The 16,974-nt window shown below is 42.5% G+C and overlaps 1 protein-coding gene across 1 annotated transcript in view; it reads right to left on the bottom strand.

The window, feature by feature from the left end:
- Nucleotides 1-4,833: 4,833 nt before the first annotated feature.
- Nucleotides 4,834-16,974, bottom strand: part of LOC137371602 (putative nuclease HARBI1) — a 53,266-nt gene continuing 41,125 nt past the window's right edge. Inside the window, exon 3 of the mRNA XM_068034435.1 lies at nt 4,834-4,848. Coding sequence (XP_067890536.1) covers nt 4,834-4,848 — 15 coding nt within the window. The remainder of the gene's footprint in view (nt 4,849-16,974) is intronic.

Here is a 16,974-nt window from a genome sequence, read left to right as displayed (position 1 = left end):
GAGTTTGGAAGTTCGTCTGCTCTGACACTTTATTTCACTTGTTCAGTATGAAAAAGTTAGCATGCAGGTACAGCAAGTAATTAGGAAGGCAAATGGAATGTTAGCCTTTATTGCAAAAGAGATGGAATATAAAAGTAAGGAAGTCTTGCTACAACTGTGCAGGGCATTGGTGAGAGCACACCTAGAGTACTCTGTATAGTTTTGGTCTCCTTAAGAACATAAGAAATAGGAGCAGAAGTAGACAATACCCGCCCCCCCCCCCTCCCCCCGTCGAGCCTGCTCCGCCATTCAATACGATAATGGCTGATCTTGATTCCCTGAGACCAAAATTCTACCCAGCTTAATCTTGAATGTATTCACGATGGAGCATCCACAACCCTCTGAGGTAGAGAATTCCAAAGATTCAGAGCCGTTTCAGTGAAGAAATTGTTCCTCATCTCAGTCCTAAACGATCACCCCCTTGCCTGAGACTGTGCCCCACGCAATATTCTAGTTTCTCAAGCCAAAGGAAACAACCCCTCAGTGTCTGCCCTGTCAAGTCCCTTCCGAATCTTGAATGTTTGAATGAGATCATCTCTCATTCTTTTAGACGCTAGGAATATAGACACGATTTAGTCATAATCATTATAGGACAACCCTCTCATCCTAGGGACCAATCTAATGAACCTTCGCTATACCGTTTCCAATGCAAATTTATCTTTCCTTAAATATGGAGACCAAAACTACGCACAGTACTACAGGTGTGATCTCACCAAAGCCCTGCAGCAACACTTCATTATTCTTGTACTCCAAACCCCTTGCAATAAAGGCCAACATGTCATTTGCCTTCCTAATTGTTTGCTGTACCTGCATGCTATCTTTCTGTGTACACCCAAGTCCCTCTGAATATCAACATTTACAAATTTCACATCTTTTATAAAATATTCTCTTTTTTATATTCTTACTACCAAAGTGAATAACCTCACACTTTCCCACATTATACTCCATCTGCCACCTTGTTGCTCATTCACTTAACCTGTCGATATCTCTTTGCAGCCTCTTTGTGTCTTCCTCACAGCTTGCATTTCTACCTAGATTTGTATCATCAGCAAACTTAGATTCCTTACTCTCTGATCTTCATCTAAGTCATTAATATAGTTGTAAATAGCTGAGGCCCCAGCACTCCACGAGTTATCGCCTGCCAACCTGAAAATGCCACGTTTATCCTTACTCTTTGCTTTCTATCCATTAACCAATTCTCTATCCATGCTCATGTATAACCCAAGATGCCATAAGCCCTTATCCTGTGTAATAACCTTTTGTGTGACACCTTATTGAAAAACTTTTGGAAATCCAAGTTTACCACATCTACTGGTTCCCCTTTATTTACCCTATTAGTTACATTCTCAAAAAACTTTAACAAATTTGTCAAACACAATTTTTCTTTCATAGAACTATGTGGACTTTGTGTGAACATATTATGATTTTCTAATTACATTGTTAAGATTTCCTTAATAATGGATTCCAGCACGTTCCTGAAGACCGATGTCAGGCTAACTGGCCTGTAGTTCCCTGTTTTCTCTTTCCCTCCTTTCTTGAACATCGATGTTAGATTTGCTAACTTCCAATCTGCTAGGACCAATCTAGAATCTCGGGAATTTTGGAAAGTCACAACCAGTGCATCCGCTATCTCTGCAGCTACCTCTTTTAGAACCCTAGGATGTAATCCCTAGGTGCTAGGGATTTGTTGGATTTTGGTCTCTTAAGTTTCTTCAGTACTTCTTCTCTGCTGATATCAATTACCTTAATTTCCTCACTCTTATTAGCCCCTTGGTTACCCTCTATTTCTGGTATGTAACTTGTGCTTCTGCTGTGAAGACGGACGCAAACTATTTGTTCAATGTCTCTGCCATTTCCCCACTTCCCATGATCAGTTTTCCTGTCTCTGACTCTAAGGGACCCTCCTTTTTATATACTTGCTAAAGCTCTTACAAACTGTTTTTCTATTCCTGGCTAGTTTCTTTCATTCTATTTTTTCCTGTTTTATCAACATTTTGGTGGCCGTTTGCTGGTTCCTAAAATATTCTCAATCTTTAGGCTATTCTTTGCAACATTAGAAGCCTCTTCTTTTAATCCAATACGATCCTTAAATTCATTAGTAAGCCATGGCTGGATCTTTCTTGCTATGTTTTTATTTTTTAATGGAATGTACTTTTGTTAAACTGTTTGAATTGTTTCTTTAAATATTTCCCACTCTTTAATTATTGCCATACCTTTTAGTCTATTTACCGATTCAACATTAGCCTGCTCCCCCCTCATACCTAAATAATTGGCATTGTTTAAGTTTAAGATTGGGACTGAAGTAGGTTGCTTTCAAACTTCATATGGAATACAATTGTATTATGATCATTTTTCCCAGTGGATCTTTTACTATGAGATTATTAATTAACCTTGCTTTGTTGCACAATATTAGAACTAAAATAGATTTATCCCCAGTTGGTTTCACAATGTATTGTTCTAGGAAATTCATCATACAGACCAGCTTTCCCAGGTTGATTTGTCCAGTCTTTATAAAGATTAAAGTCCGCACAATTATTACTTTGCCTTTATTACAAGGTCCAATAATTTCTTGCTTAATGGTCTGTCCAAAAGTTTACCTACTGTTAGTGGGCTTATAAACTACTCCCACCCGCATTTTCTGACCCTTGCTATTCCTAATCTCCACTCATACTGATTCTACTTCTTGATCTTCTGAGCCATGATCCTTTCCCACTACTGTTCTTATGGCATCCTTTACTATCAGGGCTACTCCTCCACTTTTCCATTCTGTCTGTCTTTGTGAAATGTTGTATCCCTGGAATATTTATTTCCTGAACTTGGTCACCTTGTAACCATGTCTATGTAATGACAATTCGATATAAACCATCTCGCTTTATTTGTGCCATTAATTCATCTACCTTATTGCAGATCCTTCATGCAATCAGATAAAGAGCATTTAATTTTATCTTTTCACCACTATTCTTTGCATGGACCTCGTTCGCTGATGCGTTATTACCATTAGATTCTGTGGGCTGAATTTAGTGAGGCTGTCTGGAGCAGGAATGGAGGCCTGGGGCGCCCGAAGAGTAGCATCGGATGAGACGCCTGGTCTTGATGTCGGTTCTGGATTTAGTCAGTGGCAGGAAAGCACCAAGGCAGCTTCATCGCCCCGATACGATGGGTAGGCAATTTAAATTGCTGGACAGATAGTTCGAGTACATTTGCATGTAATTGTAAGTGATTCAATGGGGGGCTTGGAAATAAGTGGATAATGGGCAGCAGTCATGTGTCTTTGGATCGCTAGCCATTGAAAGCAAGGCCTCAGTGCCACGATGGGTAGGCAGCTATGACCAGCACTGCATCAGTGAAAAGGGGGAGCTGAGGTCATTTTCTCACTGCAGTACTGTGTGCTTTGCATACATGAGCTTGGTCTTGAGTGACAGTACTGGGTGGGCTTGATCTTGGTGGCAGTCCTGGGTGAGCTTGGTGTCAAGATTTCTGGAAGGGGGAAGCTGGGTCCTGGGTGTTCTGCAGTGGGGCAGACTTGGTTTTGGGTGGCAGTACCAGGTGCCCATATTGTTGGATGTCCGTATTGGGTGTCCATACTGCTGGGTGAGAGGATTGCCTCTCAGCAAGGGACGGCACTGAAGCCCATTAGCGAGTCTGCCAAGAGAAGTAGCAAAGGGAAAACTGCTAAGGCAGGTTCATCTCTGCAAGGACAGTGCTCTGAAGGCCTACTGATCACCTAGCATGCAATTCGTACACCCTGTCTTTTTGGACCCTTGTGGCCTGATACAGCACCTCTGACGGAGGGAGGGCCAGGGACAGCTGTGCCTGCCTGTGCAGCTCCATGACTAGAGCAAAAGCAGCCGGCATGCCAAGAAGGGCCCACCTGCACTAGAGAGTGTACCGCACTTGGCTCTACTACTTCCAAATGTCCGAGTGGCAGTGTCAGCAAAGTTTGCAGCTCTCCAGGAGCTCATCACTGCCTTATGTGTCCTGCTGCAGAATGAAATTGTGACCTATGGGATTCAGTGGTCACGATGCCTACATACTTTGACAGTCCCAGGTACTGCAGCTTTTCTGGTCCCTGACTCGCCTTCAGGGATGGATTCTCAGGAACAAGGGCTACCCATTGAAGACATGGCTACTGACGCCTGTGAGGAACCTTCGCACTGCAGCAAAGGAGTGATACAATGCTTGCCACAGCTTCACCCGAGCAACCATCGAGCAGGCCATTGGGCTGCTGAAGATGAGATTCCGGTGGTTGGATTGATCCCGTGGAGCTCTGCAGTATGCCCAGCGAGGGTCTCATGTATCATAGTGGTCTGCTGTGCTCTGCACAATCTAGTACTGTGGAAGAGAGGCACCTTGCATGACAAGGACATGATTAAATGCCACTCCTCCACTAACAAGCAGGATGTGAAGGAGGAAGCTGAGCAGGCAGCACTGGATGTTGAAGCCCTTGCACTGGAGGCCAGGCACATCAAGCGTTGGGCCAAGGAGGCAAAAGACAATCTCATACTTACCCAATTCCAGCCACCATGATGGCCACTCAAAGTAAAATCACTAAAGACTCACTTCAACCCATGCAGTCTGTCACCTCCTTTCTACTTGTCTTCCGTGCCTAGCGCCCAGCGGAACCACGTGCTATGGCTCATGGGAGACGCTAATCAAATGAGAGCTGTGCCTACATTGGCAGCCACTAAGGGGAAAGGGTGAAATCAGCAGCTCATAATTAAGGCATGACAGAATAATCATTTTCCACAATGAATAATTTCAAAAACAAAAGAACTTTATAACAGAAAACAAATGTCAAATTTCAAACACCTGTGAAACCGAGAAACAGCAATAAGACAAATTACAAGATAGTGGGTTTTATTTGGTGTAGTTGATTGAGGGAAGATGTCGACCATTGCACAGAAAAAACTCTCTGCTTCTTTTTAACATCCACTCAGAGTAAGCAGATAGGACCTTGATTCAATGCTGTAATTGTAGGATGGCATCTCCATTAATATGGTATTTTATCAATATTGCACCACAGTGTCAGTCTGGATAGTGTCTTCAAGTCCTGAAGTGGGGTTGGAACCCATATTTTCTGACTGAAATAAAGATGTTAATGACTGAGCAAAGTTGCTCAATCTAAATTGCGAAATGTTAATAATTAAGCAAATTGGGTGTTGAGATATATAAGCAGTGTATAACTCTAATAGATTTTACCGAGTCTCATAAAAGAAAAATATATAAATTTATATACATTAACACAATAATAGGACTAAAATTGTATGCAAAATATTGTACAAAAATAATATTCTGGGGATGCTGGAAATCTGGAATAAGAACAGAAAATGCTGGAAATACTCAGCAGCACAGGCAGTGTCGTGTTTGACTGATCTGTTTTGATTGTTTAAACCTCCGGGTGGAGCTAGAGAGCAGAAGTGAAATTGTGGGAGATTTCTGGAAGCTTCTGGGAGACATTTTGAATCTGTCTCACAGACACAGGCTGCTGTTGAGACATGTGCTCCAATCTGTAAGACCTTTTATTGTTAATTTTAATGTGCTTTAAATAAACCAGTTGGTTATTTAACACAGTGTGGTATGTGCATTGTTCAGAGCTAAATCAGATCTTGAAATTAAACCCAGCATAAACACAACAGGCAGCATCTGTGGAGAGAGAAACAGAGTTAACATTTCAGGTCAATGACTTTTTGTCAGAACTGGAAAAAGTTAGGGATGTAACAGGTCTTGAGCAAGACAAAGGCAGTGAAAGGGGGAGAACGGGAAAAAAACAAAATGGAAGGTGTGTGAATGGGTGCAAGGCAGGAGAGATTAAATGACAAAAGGAACGATGTAGCAAGGCAAAAGGAGATGATAATGGGACAGTAGAGAAGCAGCAGAAGGGGCTAGAGGAGGAATAAATGGGGATAAAGCAGAATCATCACCAACAGCTGCCATCCAAAAGCAAAAAAAAGGGGCAGAGGTTATGATCTGCAATTGTTGAACTCAATGTTAAGTTCAGAAGGCTACAAAGTGCCTTATTGAAAGATGAGGTACAGTTTACATTGAGCTTTATTAGAACAGTGGAGGATGGCAAAGATAAAGAGGTTAGAGTGGGAGTGGAGTGGAAAATTAAAACAACAGGAGGCTCGGGGTCATGCTTGTGGACTGATCTAAGGTGTTCTGCAAAGTGGTCACCACATCTGCATTTGGTTTCCCCAATCTAGAGTGAGCAGGAAATACAGGGTATTAAATTGAAAGAAGTACAAGTAAATTGCTGTTTCTTTGGAAGGAGTGCTTGGGACCTTTAACAGTGAGAAGGGAGGATGGTAGGTGTTGCATCTCCTGTGCTTGCATGGCATGGTGCTGTGAGAATGGAAGAGGGATCTGGGGGTGATTGAGGAGTGGACCATGTTGTCTGGGAGAAAACATTCCCTTCAGAATGCTGAAAGGAAAAGGGAAGAAAAGATGTGTTTGTGGTGGCATCACATTGGAGATGACAGAAATGGTGGAGGATGCGTTGAATGTGGATGCTGGTGGGTGGAAAGTAAGGACAAGAGGAATCCTATTGTTGTTCTGGGAGAGAGGGGAATTGCAGGAAATGGAATGGACATGGCCAAGGGCCCTGTCAACCAGGGTGGGGGAGGAATCCTCGTTTCAGGAAAAAGGAAATCATATCAGAAGCATTGGTACAGAAGGTAGCATCAACAGAGACAGAGAAACTGTCAGAATGGAATAGAGTTCTTTCAGGAAGCAGGGTGAGAGGAAATGCAGTCGAGGTAGCTGTGGGAGCCAGTGGGGTTATAGTAGATATCCATCAATAGCTTATGGAGAAATAGAGACAGAGAAGTCAAGGAAAGGAAAGGAAGATGGACCATGTGAAGGTGAGGGAAGGGTGGAAATTGATGACATTTTCCAGTTCAGTATGAGAGCAGGAAACGGCACCAATACAGTCATCAATGTTCTGGAAAAAGAGGTGAAGGAGGGGATCCTGAGTAGGAATGGAAGAAAGATTGTTCCACGTATCCCACAAGAAGACAGGCATGGCTAGGACCCATGCAGGTACCCATAACAACACCTTTTATTTGGAGGATGTGAGTGGAGTTAAAGGAGAATTTATTCAATGTTAAGAATCAGTTCAGCTAGACAGAGAAGGGCGGTTGGGCCTGCATTCAATGAAGAAGCGGAGAGCCCTCAGACTGTACTGGTGGGGGATGGAGGTGTGGAAGAAAGAATGTCCATGGTGAAAAGTGATGGTTATGGCCAGGAAACTAGAAACTATTAAAGTGGCAGAGATGAAAGAAGAGTTGCGGATATAGGTCAGAAGAGACTGGACAAGGGTAGAAAAAGGAGTCAAGATAGAAAGAAATAAGTTCAGTGGGGCAAGAGCAGGTTGAAATGATGGATCTAACAGGGCAGTGAATCTTGGGAAGGAGGTAGCACCCGGTAGTTAGGGGTTGGTGGACTATGAGGTTGGAGGCTGTGGAGGGAAGATCTCCAGAGGAAAAGAGTTCAGTGACAGTCTTGAAAACAAGGGCTTGATCTTTGGTTTTTGGGTGATGTTCCATGGGGAGGAAGGAGGAGGTGTCAGGGAGTTGGCGATGAGCCTCCATTAGGTTGAGGTCCATTGGCCAAACAGCAACAGCACCACCCAGCAGGTTGGATGACAATATTAGGGTTCGACATGAGAGAAAACAAAATAATGCATCTGTGAACACTTTCTTAAGTTTTTATTTGCAGTCATCAACCTTTCTCAAAAATCTGAAATTACAGATAATAACCTTGAGAATTCATTGGTGTCATTTCAGTTCTAGAAACACAGCAGGCTGGGTCTTTAGGCATCACATTGCTGTGGTTCTGACTCTGCTGGTAATCAGGGGATCAACTAATCAGATTATTCATCAGTGTTGTGTTGTGTAAATGCAATGCTAGTGTTACAACCTGAGGTAGATGAGAAGCATTTCAGCAGTACCAATAACATTTATTGGCCTCACTCCAACAGGAAAGACCCTTCCCCATACAGAATGTACATGTGTATCAAGAAAACTATATTTAAATGTCAGTGACAGCAACAGTATTGATCGTCACTGTGATAAATGGATCAGACTCCATACATCCATCATTATCAGCAACCAGCAGAAATGTCAACTTTAAGATTAACTATCATTCTTGGATTGACATGCATCAGTATGCCTTTCAAAATGTCAGCATTTCAGCTGCGCAGGTCTTAACCCCTGTCTGAAGATGATGCAGGAGTGCATTTCAGAAGAAGAAACATTGCCCTCTGTTAACAAACAACCAGTAGCCTTCTGTCTTTATCCTCCATCAAAGGCAAAAATCATCCACAATAACTATGAATTGCGGACTGCAGGTGGAGACCAGCTGACATTTGATACTTGATGCCACAGGAGAAAGAAATATTGTTGATCCTGGGGAGTTGTTTAGCAGAGATTATTGGAGATTTTGAAGTGGGACGATCAATGTTAGTTGCAAATTTTCAACTCATCAGGAGCTTGCTATTACCAAGGGCTTGTGGGCAGGAGCACTTATGCAGGAAAAAATTTGGGAGTGTTTAAATGGAACCAATGAAGCTTCTCTGAAAAGCCAATATTTTTAATTGTTACGACTGCAGTGGGAGCATCACATGGTTAATGCAATTCTGTTGCTCCACAGGTTGCAACATATTTCTTTGAGCTTTCCAAATTGGAAAAACACAGCCAAATGGAACTCTTTAGTGTCCCCCGAATGCAGCAGACCAAACCAGGTAACTTTAGATTACAACAAATTAATTATTTATTTTAAAAAACTAAAATTCTAAACACTACTAAGACAAATCAATGCCTAAAGACTTTATAACTTCTTATTTAAGAATCTAACTCCTGCATTCGCCTACATACACCCAAAAATTAACAATGGTTTAGTTTTACATTAGCTGGCTCTTGAGAATAAAATAAAAAACAAAGTCTTTGCAAGTTATGTTCTTGACAAATGGAGTCTCCCAATGTGGAAACAGTCAAAGGTCACTTGAAGTCTTCACAGTGGTCCAATGGGAAAAAAAGGTCCTTCAAAGATAGGAATTAAGAAGCTCGGCTGTTGCAACACTAAACTTTCCCTTCAGTGATAAACACAGCAAGCACCGAAAACTTGTTAAGAAAGGCTTTTCTTATTTTTAATGGAATTAATTTGGCTTGAAGCTTTGCAGAATTTTGAGAGAGAAAGAACGCAGCTTCATCAGTTCAAATCGACTCAGAACTCTGCTTAAAACCAGTGTCTGCCAGCTAGTTTAAAAAGTCAAAACTGCAACATTGAATCACGTGATCTCTCTCCTGTTGCTGTTGCTTGGCAACCAGAATGCAATCAGCAGTCTGAGCTTCTGTCATAAAGGTGCACTAATCTTCTTTACTGTCTTAAAGGCACACACAATATTTCTGAGGAGAAAAAAAAAACAAGACCGTGACAAATATATTTTCCCCCTACGGAGGAGAAATTGGGGAGCACCCTTCCACCTCTGCTCTAACAACTACCTGCCCACACTACCATTTACCCTTTCTCTCTCACCAGTCAGAGAAATATATCTGAGGGCATTCTAAAAATACTTTGCGGCATGATGTCCACTGTTCAGAACGATGTTTATTATGTGTTTAGATTTTGTTTTCAAGAGAATATTTGGATGTCTGTTTGCAACAGGGTGCAGGCTGCTTGCAATGTCACTGTACTGAACTTCTGCCTCTTTAAACAGATAGACCCTTGAAGGTCTATAGATTCTGGTGGAAAGGGACCTTCCAGTTACTCCTCACCTTTCTGGCAGCCTTTTACTGTGATCCTCTCTCATTTCCTCTTCACCCTGCTCCTGTTGAGCCTCCATTGTGAGGACATTTATGTGAATAAGTATGGTGCTGAATGAAAGAAGGATGCAAAAGAAAGGTTTCCAGACCTGAAACTGTTCAAAAACTGTCAGGCAGAGTTTATGGCTAATTAAGGGGCAATTTTAACCCTGCAGTTAAAATTGCTTGAGTGACTTATCTGCTGGCATTCTGCTCCTTTCCCACAGTCTGCCATTTTAATCTGCTCTTCTCAGCAGGCGAAAAGGACCCCCACCAGAAATTCATGGGGGTCCTTCTTTTTAAAAAAAATCACTAACATCAAACCTGACAGCTATTTTAACTAGTGGATTAAGCTGAAAAGCAGTTGTGGCTTTTACGTCAGGTCAATCTAGCAAGAAGAGTGAGGGTCAGAAGAGGTCCTTCCCTATTGTTGTGGAGGGAGGTGCTTAGGCGTACGCTGCTCCCCACTCCCCCACCTTCCCAATTGTGAAACTCTTCCGAAACCTTCTCCCCGTGACTTACTTGAGTAATAGTGACCATTCCTTCAGTCCCCAGCAGCAGCCTCCTACTGTCCAATATTCCCCGCCTGCTAGGTTTTAGCTGAGCCACTAGCTGGGAGAAAGTAGATGAGGCCTGGGAGTTAAAATCACATGGGCCTCTTCATGCTGAGGTCAGGATGGTTTGCAGCTCACCTTGGCCCCTGTTTTCCCAATTCCCACTCTGAGTTAAAATTCAGACTTTAGAGCCCATGAAATCCAGCCCTTCCTGTCTGGGTAACATTTTTCCCATATTATCAATCTAGCAGCTGACGGGAGTTACCAGTGATATTTGCTGTTTACAGTAAGCTGAGCATGTTAAGCACAATATTTCACAGCTGGAGTACCTGAGCCCTTGCAGTCAAGCGTAAATAAATAGGGTATATTTGCGGTATCTGAAATTTTGGGGGTTCAAGTACTCAACTTCAGTGCAAACTGTGATCTCTATGATTTTTGTCTGAGGTAACTAGTTCATTTTCAAACTTTTTTCAGATCAGATGCCACAGTTGTTCATTTGTCTACTGTTTATAGGCCAAAAATACTTTCCGAGTGATATAAAATATATTGAGTTAGCAAAGTATTGGAAAGTAAAAAAGAAAATTTTGGCTTCAAAACCTGGAAGTAGTTTAAAGCATATTTTTTTGTATTCTTTGAGAGTTTAAACAAAAAGCAATGGTCATACTGGAGTGAGGGATGGAGAAGAAGCACGAGGAATTGGGAGATGGATGGGAAGCAGCAGTAACTGGGGGAGGATGGGAACTGAGCCACTGAGGGCCACATCTTTCCCTCAGTGCAGCTTGAAACTATTGGTGGCTCCTTTCTCTCCTGACCACATCCTGCCACAGTACCCACCAACCCCCACCTGAAAAACAAAATAACAACATAAGTAAAAATAAATATCTCACAATTAAATGGATTATAATGTGGAAAAATGTGAAATTGTCCATTTTAGCAGGAAGAATAAAAAAAAAGAACATTATCTAAATAGTGAGAGATTGCAGAGCTCTGAGATGCAAAGGGATCTGGGTGTCCTAGTGTATGAATCGCAAAAGGTTAGTATGCATGTACAGCAAGTAATTAGGAAAGCTGATAGAATGTTATCGTTTATTGCGAGGGAAATTGAACATAAAAGCAGGGACGTTATGCTTCAGCTATACAGGGCATTAGTGAGACCACATTTCGAGTACTGTGTACAGTACTGGTCTCCTTATTTAAGGAAGGATATAAATGCGTTGGAAGCAGCTCAGAGAAGGTTTACTAGACTAATACCTGGAATGGGCAGGCTGTCTTATGAAGAAAGATTGGACAGGCTAGGCTTGTATCCGTTGGAATTTAAAAGAGTAAGAGGCGACTTGATTGATCCTGAGGGGTCTTGACAGGGTGGATGTGGAAAGGATGTTTCCCCTCGTGTGAGAATCTAGAACTAGGGGCCACTGTTTAAAAATAAAGGGGCACCCATTTAAGACAGAGATGAGGAGTCATTTTTTCTCTCAGAAGTTCGTGAGTCTTTGGAATTCTTTTCCTCAAAAGGCAGTGGAAGCAGAGTCTTTGAATATTTGTAAGGCAGAGGTAGCTAGATTCTCGATAAGCAAGGGGCTGGAAGATTATCAGGGATAGGTGGAAATGTGAATAATCAGTTCAGCCACAAACTTATTGAATGACAGAGCAGGCTCGAGGGGCCGAGTGGCCTACTGCTGCTCTTAATTCGTATGTTCGTATGTACGTAATTGGGAACAGAGGAACAAGAGTAGGCTTATCAGGACCTTGTGTCTGTTTCTCCATTCAGTGAGATCATGGCTGCTCTGTATCTTAACTCCATCCACCCGCCTTGGCTCCATATCCTAATATATTTTTGCCTAGCCAAAATCTCAGATTTAAGATTATTAATTGGTTTAGCAATTACAAACTTAAATTTGTGAAAAGAATTATTTTTACATGCTTGAACATGCTTTTGATCAGAACCAATTTTGACAGTCAGAAGCTTTTTTTCCCTGTGTTGTAGATTCTTTTACTGGCTCTGTATCCACCTTTTCCTTTTGTCCCATGTATTATTGGACTGTATTTTTCTGTGTTTCTTGTACTTGAATATTCTTTTTAATTGCATACTAGTTGATCTCTCATAGGGTTGCAATGGTGAGTCAAGTGGGGTGGGAATTTTATGGGCTCTGCAAGAACAGCTTTGGTGGCATATGGGATGATTTAATTAGGCATGAGTTGTTTATTCGGATTTCCGATAGCAGGTTTTTTATCGCAATTAAGTCAGCAACGTCATTGCATTGGTCCGGGTTTCCCCCTGCCCAGTGGCAGATTGCAGCTTTGCATTCATTTCCATACCATGAATACTCATTAACCTACACTCAGTTCAAATTAAGTCCTACCTACCAGATTAAGTTAGCCGCGAGCGGTATTCCCATGCCACCCGGTTCACGTTCATTTAAACGTGGTGTATACCAGTCCGCCTTGTGCAGTTGTATCTGAGGTTAGTGGTTTCATGTATTGAACTCATTGGCACAAGAAGGCCAACATTGAAATGGAAGTTTGGCTCCAGGCTCGGCACCAGCAAGGGCGACTCTTCTCAGGGGATGGCGGCAAGGGCATGGGGGTGTGTGCATGGAGGAACAGGATAGGGTATTTGGGGAGGACAGGGTGGGATTACCAGGTGCATGGAAGAGCAGGGAAGGGTACTTGTGGAGGACGGGGAGTGGGGGGGGGGGGGCGGTGGTGGTTATTGGATGCATGGAGAATCAGGGGAGGGAGGAGGGAAGCATCCAGGGTGTGTAGTGGTTGTTATTGCTGCTGAAGCTGGATGTGGGCGGCTGTGGGGGTGGTGGGCCAATTGGAGCATTGCGGTCAACAGAATATCATGAGGAGTCTAAAGGGCGGGATGAGTCCTGTCAACATTGGAGACTTGTGGGGCAAATTCAGGTACTGGCTGGCAAAGGGAACAGTCACAGTCAATGGAGGCAATTGTATTCTGTAGTGGGGGAAGGTCGAGACTTAGGGTTTGGCACTCTACGGCATCATAGGGAGGGGAACGGGACTAGGCAATATCTTTAAAATGGATTTGAGGAGGATCAAGGGTCAGATTCGGCATTTGGATAGTAACTGGATTAAGAACAGGGGGAGGGATTGCATGAATAATTTGATTGTGACACTGTCCAAGATAATGGGGAGATGTTCAGTTGTGATGGAGTATAGGTATAATAGGCTTAATTAGGTAGAATTTAGATATAGTTAATATATTATGCCTGTTAGAATTACAGATTGAATAAATGGTCAGTTTTCAGGCTTCACTGAAATTCCCCTTAAGAAGGTAGAGTTAGAAAATTTCAAGGTCCCTGTTATAACAAGTTGGGAAATCCATTTGTGCTTCTGTTGCGAGGGAATTGAAAGATAAACACACACATTGAAATATCCTATGTGGCATCAGTAAGAGGTAGCAATAAACTTAATTAGTTTATGGGGTTGTTGATGCAGACAAATCGGCTCTCGAGGTTGCTTTAAGGTATCATAAAAAAAGTAATTATAGAAAATGGACTCACAGGGACAAAAGGTCAAGTAAACGTAATTATAAACATTTTGACCAGATTAGAAGCTCACAACTTCAAATTTCAGTAAAACATTAAGTGGAAATAGTAATTAAAAATATGTATTTTAAAAGGAACACAGGAAGGCCACTTAAATGCTGGAAGTCAGATGACACCTTAGAAATAGGATAAAAATGAGAAGTTTTGAAAGCAATGTTTAGAGGCGTTGTAGCCTCAAACAAAACTTCTCATCCCATGCCTTATTCGGGGGATTTAAGGTAAAAGTTTACTTTAAATTTTGATGGATATTCTGGATATTCTAAGATAATTTTACTGTAACAGTAGCAAGGTTAAGCTTTTGGATTCTATGTTAGAAATAAGAATGTGTGTTACATTTCTCAGTAATATTTGATATTGTGATATACCTATCCACTTAAGAAGTTGATTGCATGATAAATTCTTTAATAAATATATAAACATTAATAGTATTCTGTATCCAACTACAAGAACCCCCTCTCTGTGTCTCTTTAAGTGGGGAGCTACATATTGAAGAGAGTTTCCCAGACCCTTATAATATCTGAGATATTTATGACTTAGCCATAATATTAAAAATAGGCTATCCGAATGATGGTAATATTCTCTGTTAGTTTTCTTTCTTTGAGGGATAGCTAGTACAATTCTTTGGACCCAAATAAGTGTCTGGGAATTTGTCGGGTTTGAACTTGATTAAGGGAGATTTATAGGGATGTACTCCTGATTTGGTTTAGTCCCTATAAGGGGTTAAAATCATAAATCAGTTCACAGTGATAACAGAGGGAAGGTTTATGGTTATATTGGTGGGTCAAGGGTGATGGATGCAGGCTGGAAGGTGGCAGAAGGAGGTTGAAAGGTGGAGAGACTTGCTTTATATGGTACACACCCCATTTTCTTGAACGATAATGCAAACCATATGGCCACACGTGGATTGCCAGTCAAGTAGGAGGAGGCAAATGATGGTGGGTAGGATTTCCTGCTGGCTGCAATTTTAAGGCACATAAAAGTGAACTGCTGATGGCCTCGATGGATTAGGTGACTGGCAGCAGAAGATGGAATTGGAATGCTCTGCTCATTTCATTATTTGCAAAGCTGCAATGACATGGGACTCAAACACACAATTTGTCTACTACCATGGGAAGAAGAGCAGAGGAAGCGACTAAGGAGGGCTCTTTTCCCTCAACGCATGACACCTGAACGTCAGCAACAGGCAGAACAGGAAGGTGAGGATGCTCCGCATGATAACATCCGGGAACGGCATTATTGAAGACAGGCACTGGCGCGTCAGCGCATCATTAAGACAAGGACAAATCACCTTCAAATGTCAGAGGGGCAATGCCAGAGATGCCATGTCATGTGAAATGGTCACAGAAATTTGTAGGATCCTGCAGCATGACCTGCAACCATTTGGGTTTGATGGGAATTCCATGCCAGTTGCCCTCAAGGTGACTGCTGCACTCAATTATTTTGCTAGCGGGGCCTTCCAGGTATCAGTGGGCGACATATGTGGCATATCACAGTCTGCGACTCATAGGTGTATCAAAGAGGTGACCAATGTCCTTTTATCAATGTGCCAATGATTTCATCTGCTTACCTGTAGACTTGGACAGACAAACAGCAAGGTCTGTGGCCTTTGGCGGCATCACTGGGTCCCCTAGAGTGCAAGGGGTGAGCTCTCTGGGACCAGCCTGCTGCATTTGTGAATCACAAAGGCTTCCACCCTTTGAACATACAACTGGATTGTGACCACAGGACAAGAATAATGTAGGTTTGTGCTCATTTTCCAGGGATCTGTCATGATTCCTCCATTTTGATGAACTCACAGCTGCCAGGAGTTTTTGACAAAACAGCTGAACTAGATGCCTGGATCCTGTGTGACAAGATTACACACTTTGTACATGGTTGATGACACCAGTGCAGCATCCTCAAAGTGCAGCTGAAGAGTGATATAATGCTGCTCACACATCCACCAGAGACATCATCCAACGCACCTTTTGCATGCTGAAAATGCGCCTCCGCTGCTTTGACCAGTCTGGAGGGGCCACAGAGGGTTTCACGAATAATCATTATCTGCTGTGCATTGTACAACCTGGCAATTAGATGCAGTCACGTGTTGCAGACAGAGGAACAGGAGAAACGTCAGTCCTCCACAGATGAGGATGACTATAAATAGGATGAGGAGGACCTTGTAGATATATCTGCACTGGCAGAGGTGGATGAAGAGACAGCTGACAGGGCACCCTCTGGGACATTGGCATCTTCCTCCCCTGAGGAGAAGTCTTGTACCCCTGGCGTTCAGTTACTCGAGTGCAGGCACCTGCAGTGGAGAGACAAATAAAGGCACATTAAGCATCAGCTGAACATGCGTGCACACTTTCCTTTGCTGTTGTCATGGGAGTGTTTATTTTTCTCTGTTATAAAAACTAAGGGGAACTGTGTGCCTTTAAGACTGAGAGTTGTTTTTCTCTCTGGCGAACAGTATGTGAGAGCTGCAGCTGTTCCTAGGCCACAGCAAGAGAGATGAGGTCACATGCCACATTGTATCTGATTAACCGTGTGTAAAAACTGGCTAGAAACAGTTTGATCTGGCAGACCAATGAAGCGTGCTCTCCCTGAAGGAAGAATTTATCCCTCTCAGCAGAAAATCTACATTGGTCCACAGGCAGTGTTTCGCCTAAAGAGGAAAAGACCCCTGTGAAGGAATCTTTGCATTGTTGGAGGTAACAAATTCCTTTTTACTTCCAGTCTCTAAGAAGTCTCTGCCTCAGGAGTGACATTCTGTTGCCTTTTGTGTTTCTGGGAATTCTACTGTTAAATTGCAAATTCAAAATCCAAATAGACCTGTTGCTATACTCCTTGCTGAAGGATCTGTGTGACGCCTGCTATATCCGAGGTGCCATGGGCACCTATCCGTTACAGACTGTTCATCAGGCTCACCTGGGGACTTTGGGTGGCATCTAACTATTCGACTTTGGGATACCTCACCGAACTGGGAATGTAACCCACCAATACTTACAACCCAGTTATTTTATTATTCCT

Source organism: Heterodontus francisci, chromosome 6 (genome assembly GCF_036365525.1).
Source record: "Heterodontus francisci isolate sHetFra1 chromosome 6, sHetFra1.hap1, whole genome shotgun sequence".
NCBI classification, from domain to species: domain Eukaryota; kingdom Metazoa; phylum Chordata; class Chondrichthyes; order Heterodontiformes; family Heterodontidae; genus Heterodontus; species Heterodontus francisci.
The sequence above is the reverse complement of the archived record's forward strand: the minus strand, read 5'-3'. Positions and strand labels throughout refer to the sequence as shown.